The following is a 13,659-nucleotide window of genomic DNA, read 5'->3' as shown; positions in this document are numbered from 1 at the left end:
GTGAAATAATTTTTGCGCTTCGATTTCTGGTTACTCACTTGGCTCTTGAACTCTCTCATCCATAACTCGGGGGTCTGGTACATAGTATTTTATTTAACCAGTCAAAAAAGTTTTGCTCTTTAGAAACGTGAGAGCATATGTATATTTGTATTTTTTAGCTGCTTGTATGTGTTTAGGTGTGCGAGTGTTTGTGTGCCTAAAGTCATTTTTATTATTAGTTATGACCTCATCATCGATTATTTTTGTGGTTGATTCTTATTGAAACGAGTCCCTCCTGTTTTGCAAGCCAACAGCGGTAACAAACAACAAATGGTAGCAGCATAGACTGGCAGCAGCGAAAGCAGCAGCGGCATTGGCAACAACAATCAACAACATATTACAATTAATTCCCAAATAAATTGTAGCAGCTATTTGTAGTCTCTTTTAACAAACAGCCAGAGTCTAGTCAGCCCCGAGATGTGATGTGCAAAGTGTGCAAATTATTTGAAAAATATCAAAATATTCTCCATTTAATATAAATAAACACAGGGATTGATGTATAATTATTTAGTTAAATTAACGCTTGACTGTTGCGTTGGGTGGTTGTGCATGATTTGCAGATTTTTCTTAATGCCTGCTAATGTCTGTTTGGCAAACTTTCTTAAATATTTTTGGTTTTAAAAATAGCTTAAACGCCGGCACCCATGTTCATCATCAGTTCAAAAAGGGTCAATTTATTTTTAAGGATTTTTTTTTTTAAATAATTAAACATTAGAGTGACTAATTTTAAACATTATTTAACAAACAATTTAGTTTTTTTTTTCTTCTAAAACAAAAGAGAAATCTTTTTTTTCTTTTTTATAAAAAAAAAAAATAAATTTTCAGCAAAACTTTCGAATTTTGCTTTGGCCAACTTAAGACTTATGTGAGTTGCAAATATAAGCGCCACGATCAGTTAGAAAAGAAACTCTAATACTAGATGATTATGTCATGGTTCGACAATCTATCGCATAAACACACTTTGTTCGTTAAAAATAAATAGTTTAGCAATCACTCATTCATTTATTCATTCATTCAGTCTTTTTTTTTTTTTTTTTGTTTTATTTACACGCTCAAATTATGTTGTTTATTGATTTTGTTGGGGCTGTTGTTGTTTTTTTTTTAGATTTTGCAAAATTTACATAAATTATTTAAATTTGCTTGGTTGTTTTGTTTAGAAAATTATTTTAATAAAAATAGTTTAAAATAGTTATGTTTCGATTATAAATTTTATTTAGTTTTTATTTAAAATTGTTATACATAAAGTTGTTTTTATTTGAAAATTTTAAGACACCTCCACTTTACAGCTGAAACTATTAAACATAACGAAAACTAGTCAAACAGGGCCATGTACAACCACACATTTTACCAAAAACAGAAAACTAATAATTGGTTACAAATACATACTTTTTTTATGGAAAATAATAATAATAACGATGATGTTGTTGGTTAATAATAATGATGATGATGATGACAAGAGAAAACTATGTCCAGCAAGTGTTTAAATACAGGGTATCCAAACGAAAGATCAATTAGTTAGAAGATCAAGATCACCTTTATAGATCTTTTTACTTTTGAAATTTGCCCAGTTTTTTAAGCATGATGACAGAACTCATTGATCGTGTCAATTCAAGCTAAATTTACTAAAGTCTGCACAATATTATGTCTAATTTTTAAACAACCAATTCCACGATCGATCGATCACCAGCTTTTATAGTAGATCACAAGTTCATTAGTAAACTTCAGATGTAGTGAGGATTGTCGCTTCAAAGATGTCTGATTTTAACCCATCTAGATCCAACAACATTAACAAAATTTCAACATTAAAGTGTTAATAAATTATCCTCAAATGTCTCGAGTGTGATCACTACTGGAATATTTGATTATAACTTATATTTTTTTATGAAATATACAGATAATATTCATTCTAGTCTTTTTAGAGTATAAAGACAGAATTTATCGATCGTGCCTAGTATTAAGATACAAACTTAGTGTTCAATAACTAATCTTATTTTTAATAATCAACGATTGAAAAACTGTAGATATCACAAATGGTTTAGTAATCCTCAGTTGTAGCGAGTGTGATGATCACTGGATCATTTGAATGTTTTTTGAAGAATATTAAAAACTTTCAAGATCCAAAGAATGTTCGTTCTAGTCTTAGTGAGAGCATTAGTACATAATTCATTGATCGTGCCAACGATCGAAATAAATTCACAATATTTGTATTTAATATTTGGTGTTATTTCCAATATCCAATATCGCGATCGCTCATAAATGAATTAATAATCTTCAGATGTAGCGAGTACGATCACCTCTGGGACACCTGAGTCTAAGCGATCTTTTTTATGTCTATGCTAGCCTTAGTTAGATCGACATCAGGTCTTATTTGCTCGATCGGGTCTTATTTTCAACATTAAATTCCACAATCGATAAGGTTTTACATGCGATCATAAGGATATAAACATTCCTCATATGTATCTTGCTAACACTACTGGAACATTTGATGCTATTTGATCTTTTTTAAAGAATATTAAGCACTTTCATGATCGAAATAATGTTCATAATAGTCTTAGTTTAAGGAGCATAAGGACAGAATTCATCGATCGTACAATATCCAATTCCACGATCGGAAAACATTAGATAAGATTATATTCGATCACAAGCCCGATTTTGCAAAAGTCATCTGGGTTTAACCGATCTTTTTTAAGGATTATTAACAATTTTCAAGATCCAAATAATGTTTATTCTGATATTAGTTAGATCGTTTGGATAGAATTTATCGATCATGCCAACTATAAAGGTAAATCCTCAAAATCGGTGAGTATAATTTTTACTAGTGCATCAGATTCTAACCGTTCTTTGTTACGGAATATTAACCATTTTATAGGGATTTCAGAAAATTAGTCATTCTTCTAAAGTCATTGTGAAGCCTCATTCTTCTCTGAACCCCTGGAATGGGTTAGTATTGCTTGAGTTGTCTATATTCAAAAGTAAAGCTTTTCTCAAACTCCATGTCAACTTCTTCACTTTCTATAGTGACGTAGAAGTTAGGAATCAAGGGTTACAACTCTATTTTAGTTTCAAACGAGGAATAGCATTAATTCAATCATTGATCTTTTAACTTCTAGCGTTTGTCTCACAAAATTTACTTAATTTCCAAATCCAACAACTAAGCACCATCTGCATCGATAACAAAACTTTTCGTAAGTGCCAAGCAAAGTCCGTTTAACATTCAAAGTTTATTGTGTGTATGTTTTTCTTGTGAATTTTACTGTGGGTGATGCCATTATCAATTTCACACTAATCTAATGCCTCTATAGGTCTGTGGTGTTTCTAAATTAATAGAAAAAAAAAACTGATAAGAAATCCAAATTGACATCTTCTTCCTAAGGCGATTAAGTGACGCAAATTATTTGTTTAGTTTGTACACTGCAGAGGTAGGCAGATCATATTTGGTTGGTGAAAAGGTTTGGCATCAAACTGAGCAAGTTTTAAAGTAAGATGTTGAACTTAATACTTAAAGAATTCATTGTGGACTCGTTCAACTCCAGCAATGTTCATTAGTCAAAGACATAAGGGTGTAGTTTGGGAGATCTCCAGATATTGCCCGCCAGAACAAGTTAAAATACTTACTCAATACTCAATTCCAGCAATATTCATTAGTTTAAGACATACGCTCTAGTTTGGGAGATCTCCAGATATTGCCCGCCAGAACAAACAAAAATACTTTTGCTCTCACTGATCTTTTATGTCAAACAGCTGATCTTTGATCAATAATGTTTCAATTTGATCATGAGTATTAAGATTGGAATTAGATGTTATTAATTAGATGTGTTTATCCTAAATGAGATCACATAAAGATTATACTTACACTCACTACAAGATCAGTCTAAGATGATCTTATAGTGTTCCTAGGGACATCTCCGGAGTTAAGCTTGAATCGAATATGTTGAAATTTTAGGGATATATATTTAAAGAGAATATAAAAGAAGAGGAAAAGGAAAGGCATTTCCCATTTCACTGATCTAGACGATCGGAAGACAGATCTTCGTTTGTGTATGTTGCAATTTCAGATGATTTGAATGACTAGCTTAGACGATAATCATAGAGAATAATCAGTACCATGACCAATCTTATGGTTATAGTGTTCCTAGGGACATCTCCGGTGTTAAGCTTGAATCGAATATGTTGAAATTTAAAGGATGTATAATAGAAGAGAATATAAAAGAAGAGGAAATTGGAAAGGCATTTCCCATTTCACTGATCTAGATGACCTGAAGACAGATCTTCATTCGTGAATGTTGCAATTTCTGATGATTTAAATGACCAAGTACTTGACACATTACAATTATTAGCTTAGAGGACCAATCTTATGGTTAGTGGAATATCACTCACTAAATGATCAATCTCTAAGAAGATCTCCGGATATTTCTCTTCCGAAAGTTAAGCTATAGGTAGGTAGGTTTTCAAACAAAATGTTGAGGATGTATTAGAGAAAAAACTCTCACTGATCTGGATAAACAATAAGCAGATCTTCGCCCATAGTGAGATTTAGCATCTCTACAATTGCTGATCGACAACGCAATTTAAGCGATCGTAATGATATGAAAGAGACTTCCTCTGATCCTCCGGTTAGCCAATAAGCAGATCTTCAATTATGAATATTGTAATTCGGTACACAAAGTCCAAGAAATACAGGTTTGATCATGATCATCTATCTATATTAAGATCTAGTTCACGGTATGATCGTTTTGCAGAAATGAAATTGAATGCAATTTGACTGATAGTTTCAAGTCAGTGTAGGGTGTATTTCAAATTCCTCATTAACCAATGAAAAAAACAAATCTTGTTTTCTTTTTGAAATCTATTTACATTGTTATTGCTGCCTTTTGCTGGTGTGAAGCAATTGATTTTATATTTTTGATCTCTATTTATATATTATAGCAAATTTCAAAATACATCCATTTCCAAATACGATTATTCCTCTTTATAGAGTATGTAGTTCAAAAACAACTGTATAGAAGTGCAGCCACATTATTGCTACATAACAAAATTGGAAAAAAAAATTAAACAAAGTACATGAAGTACTAAACTGCACTGAAGTTCATAAAATAATTAAATATACTTAGAGAATGTGTGTTTAGTTTTTAAGTTGTTAACAAATTTTGAATGGATGATTTCAAAAATTCCTAACATTGGTGCTGCTGCTGCTGTTCCACTATAAATTTATTGACGTGTGTTTGTTGGGCGTTTAAATTTAATAAACAAAAAAAAAATCAAACGAAAAAATTAGAGCCCAATTTCGAAAAAAAAAACAACAACAGAAAAAATGCTGTATGTTGGCGTAAAATTTTTTCAATGTGTTGGCTGTTGGCCGGTCAAAATGATGCAATTGTTGTTTTGTCTATTTCTATCATTTGGCTTCATTATGAACACTCACTGTCAGGCCTTTACTTTACCAAACCGCTTTGAAATTCACCAACAAGAAAATGGAGAACAAGCAACTCTTTACCTTAGGTTACTTCTCATTTAACTTATAAGTTTGTTTTACATGAAAAAATATATTAATTTTTCTTTTTAATTGTTTCTTAATTGCAGTGAGGTGTTAGCTGCCTGGCGTGCCAAAGCAAGATGCAATGTGGTACCAGCCGAACGCACACAAGAACTATTTCAGGAGTTAAGTTTTCATCCCAATGACAAGCAAAGTAGGTTCATATTATTATTTTTTCTTAAACAAAACTAATTTATAAATACTTTTCCTTTTATCTGCAGTAAGCGATATGTTGCAAACAGCTAAAATGTTGGCTCGCAAAGGCAGCCGACAATCAAATGGTTTAACATTTGGCGAATTTTGTGTTTTAGCAGCAGATCTTAAAAGATTTCGGTATTTTTTTTTTACAAACAAAATTTTCCTTCTTTTGCATAAAATAATCTTTTTTTTTTTCTAAAATAGAACATCTTCATTTGGCTCTACATCGCCTGGTTACTGTGACAAACCTAATTTACTGGGCTCTCTACATAATGATGATAATGGTGTGGCTGATAATACTGACAGCGAGAATACAGCCTCTGCCACTACAAAAACAACAACTACAGCAACTACAACTAAACATGATACCAGCACCCATACAAATACAAATTGCAGCTTTCCGGGAAATGAGTTGCGCAGTACAAAATCTTTAAGTAATGTGGAAGACTGCAAAAGAATTGGCAAACAGCGTAAAACCAGCGAAAATACCTCTGCACCCGTTGAAGTGTTTTTGGGTGGCTCTTGTAATCCCACAACATGGCGTGCTGATGTAGCTATACCTGCTTTAAAAGAACTAGGCATTTCATTCTACAATCCGGTTAGTATTCAAAATATTCCCCTTACTTTCTCAAAATAACAAAGTTCTTTTTATTCTCTATACAGCAAGTTTCCGATTGGACGCCAGATCTCATTGAATTGGAACATCGTGCTAAGGAAAAAGCGCGTGTCTTATTTTTCGTTATGGATTCAGAAACTCGCGCGTCTGCTGGTGCCATTGAGGCGGCACATATAGCGGGTCAAAACTGCAAGCAGCTGGTGCTGGTGCTGCATCCGTATAAACCGAATCAGAGTATACTCAATGAGCGTATATCACAACAGTATGTTATCGGTTGCTTTTAAGAAAATCCTTTCCATTTATTAATTTTGCATTTTGATTTTCAGGGAATATATTGATCTAACTCGCAATCAACAGATTTTACGCGAATTGGTAACGCGCCGTGGATTGCCCGTGCTCAGTAATATACCTTCTGGTCTCCAGCGTACTAAGGAAATTTTAGCCGGTTTTAGGGATCCTCCATCGAATATAGCTTCAATATTAGTGTAAGTATAAGTTTATGGAGAACTTTTTCAATATACAGTAACTCGAACCGAACTAGAACAGAAGTATAACTAGAACTGAATTGGAACTGATGTACAACTAGAACTGAACTAGAACTGAACTAGAACTGAACTAGAACTGAACTAGAACTGAACTAGAACTGAACTAGAACTGAACTAGAAGTGAACTAGAACTGAACTAGAACTGAACTAGAACTGAACTAGAACTGAACTAGAACTGAACTAGAACTGAACTAGAACTGAACTAGAACTGAACTAGAACTGAACTAGAACTGAACTAGAACTGAACTAGAACTGAACTAGAACTGAACTAGAACTGAACTAGAACTGAACTAGAACTGAACTAGAACTGAACTAGAACTGAACTAGAACTGAACTAGAACTGAACTAGAACTGAACTAGAACTGAACTAGAACTGAACTAGAACTGAACTAGAACTGAACTAGAACTGAACTAGAACTGAACTAGAACTGAACTAGAACTGAACTAGAACTGAACTAGAACTGAACTAGAACTGAACTAGAACTGAACTAGAACTGAACTAGAACTGAACTAGAACTGAACTAGAACTGAACTAGAACTGAACTAGAACTGAACTAGAACTGAACTAGAACTGAACTAGAACTGAACTAGAACTGAACTAGAACTGAACTAGAACTGAACTAGAACTGAACTAGAACTGAACTAGAACTGAACTAGAACTGAACTAGAACTGAACTAGAACTGAACTAGAACTGAACTACAACTGAACTAGAACTGAACTAGAACTGAACTAGAACTGAACTAGATCTGAACTAGAACTGAACTAGAACTGAACTAGAACTGAACTAGAACTGAACTAGAACTGAACTAGAACTGAACTAGAACTGAACTAGAACTGAACTAGAACTGAACTAGAACTGAACTAGAACTGAACTAGAACTGAACTACAACTGAACTAGAACTGAACTAGAACTGAACTAGAACTGAACTAGAACTGAACTGAACTAGAACTGAACTAGAACTGAACTAGAACTGAACTAGAACTGAACTAGAACTGAACTAGAACTGAACTAGAACTGAACTAGAACTGAACTAGAACTGAACTAGAACTGAACTAGAACTGAACTAGAACTAGAACTGAACTAGAACTGAACTAGAACTGAACTAGAACTGAACTAGAACTGAACTAGAACTGAACTAGAACTGAACTAGAACTGAACTAGAACTGAACTAGAACTGAACTAGAACTGAACTAGAACTATACTAGAACTGAACTAGAACTGAACTAGAACTGAACTAGAACTGAACTGGAACTGAACTAGAACTGAAGTAGAACTAGATCTGAACTGTACTAGAACTGAACTAGAACTAAACTAGATCTGAACTTGAACTAAACTAAAACTGAACTAGAACTGATCTAGAACTGAACTAGAACTGAACTAGAACTGAACTAGAACTAAACTAGATCTGAACTTGAACTAAACTAGAACTGAACTAGAACTGATCTAGAACTGAACTAGACTGAACTAGAACTGAACTAGAACTGAACTAGAACTGAACTAGAACTGAACTAGAACTGAACTAGAACTGAACTAGAACTGAACTAGAACTGAACTAGAACTGAACTAGAACTGAACTAGAACTGAACTAGAACTGAACTAGAACTGAACTAGAACTAGAACTGAACTAGAACTGAACTAGAACTGAACTAGAACTGAACTAGAACTGAACTATAACTGAACTAGAACTGAACTAGAACTGAACTATAACTGAACTAGAACTGAACTAGAACTGAACTAGAACTGAACTAGAACTGAACTACAACTGAACTACAACTGAACTACAACTGAACTAGAATTGAACTATAAGTGAACTAGAACTGAATTAGAACCAAACTAGAGCTGAACTCGAACTAGAACTGAATTCGAACTAAACTAGAAAATAACTCGTGAACTCGAACTTTCTTATTATCATTCTTCTATCTTTGCGTGATCTCTTTATATAACAAATTATCTCCTTTACAGTGTAATACGTGGTGCTTTTGATCGTGTCAATCCCATTTACGATCTAATCACTGTTGAACAGTGTCAACAAGCTCTCTTATATTTGGGCTATGCTCAAAGTCTTGTTAACATGGACAATTTAAATAAAATCATTGCGGCTCAACGGGAAGCTCTAGGAGCTCTAAACGATGACAAGAACAGCATTAATAACAAACATAGTACAAACTCTCAAAAACCTAAAAACAGCAACACCAACCCCACAACATGTGCTCAACAACAACAACAAAATCCTAAAATCAATAGCAGCTCTCAATTGGATCATTTAGATTTCAATCTATTCTGTGTTATATCGGCCTATTTATCGGTACTGCAGCAGGAAATACATGAAAGTGGCTGCATTTCACCTATAAAAGGAACCAATGTACCACCACCACCGGTGTATTTATCAAATTTGCAAGGTAATTAGGGAGATTAAGGAAATAGCTAAGAATATTTGATTAATTTAGTTTTTTCTTGTACTAGGTGAGGACTCTTTCGCTATAAGCTATTTCAGCAAAAATATTTCACGCACTTCCAGCAATACTAGTGTGCCCAGCAGTGAGGAACGTGCCCTTAACTTAAATGATCTTTTAACGCGCAATCGTGACAGTGGCACCTCATCGCCGCAGCCCATAGAACCTTTACGCTCTCGTTCCCAAGCTCAATTAGGTAATGCTAAACCACATGTTCTACTGAATGTAGAAACTATTGAAACCACTGAAGTAACCACTACTCAAACCCTACAACCTCAAACTTCGGCTTTCACAGCTCACTCGCCGCTCAACATAGATAATACTGCACATGCTAGCGCCGTTACGGAAGAGGAAAGTGATTCTAATGACTCGGTATTCTCCAGCAGCAGCTCGATTAATTCCATTAATTGTTGTGATCCAGCTTTGGCCTATAATATGCCTGATTTCCGTGAGGTCTACTTGGGAGGCAGTTGCGTTTTACGCACTAAATGGCGTCAAGAGCTGGCGGTACCTTATTTAAAGTCTAAAGGAATTTCCTATCATTTACCCTCACTACATGAATCCATCAATCCTAGTCATTTGGATTTACCCGAGAGCAAATTACAGCAGCAGCAGCAGCAGGAGGAAGAAGATATGGCGAGTACTTCTGCAGCAACGGCCAGTTGGAGAGTGCGTAGACAGCCCACAGCAACGGCAGCTAATTTTATGCGTACACGACGAAAATGTCGCACCAATAGCGGCACTAAAACGGCCGAAGAAGTCGAAGAGGTGACCATAGCTGAGGAATCTCTTAGTTGGACTTTGTCACCGGTACGTACGAATCTCTTTAATCCCTCAATTCTGGACTCCAGCCGGGTATTGCTGTTTGTGATCACTAACGAAACACGCTCTCTTGCTCCCATGACACTGGCAGCTCACTGCATTGGTCTCATGTACAATGTAGTGTTGGCTGTACAAATGTTACCCAATGACTGTGTTATTGGTAATGAAAAGGTGAGTTTTGGAAGCGTTTTTGCCATAAAGAATTTTTGTTGAATTTTTCTTTCTTTCTCTTCTTGCTCTAGCTCACTCCAACCGCCATTAAGGATTATAATCGTGGTCGTTCCTATTTAATTGATTTAGCCAAACGCCAGGGTGTACCCGTTTTCAATGATATTAAGGCAGCTTTAGAGTGTACCGTTGAAAAGATACAATCCTATAATTCCAGACGTTATGAATGAATGACACTGCAGGGCAGTTTCCTTCAGACAACAAAAGATTATAAACCCATTAAAAAATACTTGACATTTAAATAGTATAACCCCAACAACAATAACAAAAATTTATAATTTTTTTTTTTAAATCCAATATTAGAGTTTTTATCTTAAGTTTTAGTTAATGATTTTTTTTAAAGAAATTTCAAACATTGTTGTTTTATGAGAAATTTTACATTTACCTACAACAAATGCCTTAATTGTAAATACTAACTTTTAATTAAATTTTAATTTTAAATTTACTTTTGGGAGTTTTTCTTTAATTTTAACAAAAAAAGCTAATTTTTTAGGAAATAGTTTAAAAAAGCTTAAAAATCTAAAATTAACTAGTAAATCCTTACAAAAACAAGAGAAAACCTTAGCCCAGGCAATTTATTATAAACAAATTATTAGATAAATTTAGAAAATGCTAATAAATTAAAAACAAAAACAAACAATTTAAGAAATAAAATAATTAAATAATTTTAAAACCAATAAACTCAACTCTGTTAATATAACACCTAAAAATAGGCAATAGTTTTTGCCTTAGAAAGTTAGCAGTACTTTAAGCTTTATTATGTTATAGACAAGTAAGTATAGTTGTCTCTTTCTAGCTAGTTTAATGTAAAGATCATTTATCATGTTAGTTGACAGTTCAACTAATAGAAAAAAGACAACCTTAGTGTAAGCAAGAGTTTGGGGGCCAAAGAAAAACAACAAACAAACACCAACACTATGAAGCTCTTTTCCCCACTCTTCAGCTCCAAAAGAAATCAAAAAAGAGAGCGATCGTGAGAGCATTGGCTCTGTCAAATTAAAAGCTTGATGAATAAAATACAATACAATCAATATTTCGGCTGCAAATTACCACTGACGTTGTTATTGACTCAACTGAGTAAGTGTTTTTCGAGTTTTGGTGTGGTTGGATTGGATTGTTTATAAGATCAAAAAAAAAAATATGGTGTGTTAAAGATAAACAAGTGTGAGCGTGTGTATTTTTACCGATCGCCAGACTTTTTCTGTGAGTGTTTGTGTACAATTTGTTGTTGTAGTCTGGCATTTCTATCGGTATTTTTTTTTTTAATTAAATGCAAATATTTGGCATAAACATTTACGCAATTTATCTAAAAAAAAACAAATTTAAATCAATTCAAAGAGGAGGGATATTTCAAAAGGGGCGCAGGTCTTCTAAATGACAAAGTTAAGTGTTGAAAAAATTCAGTTTTTTTTTACCGAAATGAAACCAAACCCATTGAGGACACAACTTATTTAATGACAAATATTCTGCTGTACAATTCTGTCATACGGACAGACACTATGGCAAAAATGCCTTCTTAAGAGTATTAAAAGAGAGCTGCTAACAAGATCAAAACAACCAAATGTTATCAACAGCCTAAGAGCTTAAAATTTTCATTTAATTTTTAATAAATAAATTTATGTGTAAAATTTTTTTTGTTGTTTATTTAGTTGTTACGCATTCAATTCATTTAAATTAATAAAAAATAAACACCGCAAATTGTAAATTATTGAAAAATGTGAGCGTAACTGTAAAATGCACAAAAACAACAAACGAAAATCAACGAAACCGGGGGAAAATACGAGAAAAAAAAAACATTATGAGTTTGTGAGTGTTAATTTATGCGAATGTGCTTTGCTAGTGGAAAAATAATGCCAATAACAACAACTACAAGTAATACTTTTACATACGAGGTCAATTTAAAAATTTCCTTTATTTGTATTTTAGAAAAACTTTATTCTTTTTTGAGAATATTGGCCAAACTTCGATTCAAAACTTTTAGAACAGAACTAGAACAGAACTAGAACTGAACTAGAACTGAACTAAAACTGAACTAGAACTGAACTAGAACAGAACTAAAACAGAACTAGAACAGAACTAGAACAGAACTAGAACAGAACTAGAACAGAACTAGAACAGAACTAGAATAGAACTAGAACAGAACTAGAACAGAACTAGAACAGAACTAGAATAGAACTAGAACAGAACTAAAACAGAACTAGAACTGAACTAAAACAGAACTAGAACAGAACTAGAACAGAACTAGAACAGAACTAAAACAGAACTAGAACAGAACTAGAACAGAAATAGAACAGAACTAGAACAGAACAGAACAGAACTAGAACTAGAACAGAACAGAACAGAACAGAACAGAACTAGAACAGAACAGAACAGAACTAGAACAGAACTAGAACAGAACTAGAACAGAACTAGAACAGAACTAGAACAGAACTAGAACAGAACTAGAACAGAACTAGAACAGAACTAGAACAGAACTAGAACAGAACATAACTTGAACAGTACTTGAACAGAACTTGAACAGAACTAGAACAGAACTAGAACAGAACTAGAACAGAACCAGAACAGAACTAGAACAGAACTAGAACAGAACTAGAACAGAACTAGAACAGAACTAGAACAGAAATAGAACAGAACTAGAACAGAATTAGAACAGAACATAACTTGAACAGTACTTGAACAGTACTTGAACAGAACTTGAACAGAACTAGAACAGAACTAGAACAGAACTAGAACAGAACTAGAACAGAACTAGAACAGAACTAGAACAGAACCAGAACCAGAACAGAACTAGAACAGAACTAGAACAGAACTAGAACAGAACAGAACAATACTAGAACAGAACTAGAACAGAACTAGAACAGAACTAGAACAGAACTAGAACAGAACTAGAACAGAACTAGAACAGAACTAGAACAGAACTAGAACAGAACTAGAACAGAACTAGAACAGAACTAGAACAGAACTAGAACAGAACTATAGCAGAACTAGAACAGAACTAGAACAGAACAGAACTAGAACAGAAGTAGAACAGAATTAGAACAGAACTAGAACTGAACTAGAACTGAATTTAAACTGAACTTGAACTGATCAGTTCTAGATGTATTTGTGATTTGGAACTTGTCTAGAGCTGAACTAGCTCTTTCTGTTTTAGTTCATTAAAAGAAATTATTTAGTTTTTGATTTATTTTTTTATTAATTTTGAGTTTCCCTCGTTTATTTATAT

At 33.6% G+C, this 13,659-nt stretch overlaps 2 protein-coding genes across 6 annotated transcripts in view; both read left to right on the top strand.

Moving 5' to 3' along the window:
* The window catches only part of LOC119608701, a 34,596-nt gene extending 23,940 nt beyond the window's left edge, over positions 1–10,656 (top strand). For 3 of the 5 annotated variants that reach the window (XM_037963216.1, XM_037963213.1, XM_037963217.1), the window contains 8 exons: positions 5,620–5,726; positions 5,794–5,905; positions 5,975–6,368; positions 6,434–6,648; positions 6,713–6,871; positions 8,896–9,332; positions 9,397–10,379; positions 10,451–10,656. In XM_037963216.1, coding sequence (XP_037819144.1) covers positions 5,620–5,726; positions 5,794–5,905; positions 5,975–6,368; positions 6,434–6,648; positions 6,713–6,871; positions 8,896–9,332; positions 9,397–10,379; positions 10,451–10,606 — 2,563 coding nt within the window. In that variant the 3' untranslated portion in view covers positions 10,607–10,656. Of the gene's footprint in view, positions 1–5,015; positions 5,539–5,619; positions 5,727–5,793; positions 5,906–5,974; positions 6,369–6,433; positions 6,649–6,712; positions 6,872–8,895; positions 9,333–9,396; positions 10,380–10,450 lie in introns of those variants that run through there. The other 2 variants (XM_037963214.1, XM_037963215.1) reach the window with 2 other exon arrangements.
* Positions 10,657–11,497: 841 nt separating this feature from the next.
* Positions 11,498–13,659, top strand: part of LOC119608703 (transcription factor HNF-4 homolog) — a 43,497-nt gene continuing 41,335 nt past the window's right edge. The window contains exon 1 of the mRNA XM_037963219.1: positions 11,498–11,513. The gene's annotated coding sequence lies outside the window, so the exon portion shown is untranslated. The remainder of the gene's footprint in view (positions 11,514–13,659) is intronic.

This window comes from Lucilia sericata, unplaced genomic scaffold (assembly GCF_015586225.1).
Source record: "Lucilia sericata isolate MDLA Ls3-8-SP2 unplaced genomic scaffold, ASM1558622v1 Contig000873F_arrow, whole genome shotgun sequence".
In the NCBI taxonomy this organism is placed as follows: Eukaryota; Metazoa; Arthropoda; class Insecta; order Diptera; family Calliphoridae; genus Lucilia; species Lucilia sericata.
Note: the sequence above shows the minus strand (reverse complement) of the source record. Positions and strands in the feature narration are given on the sequence as shown.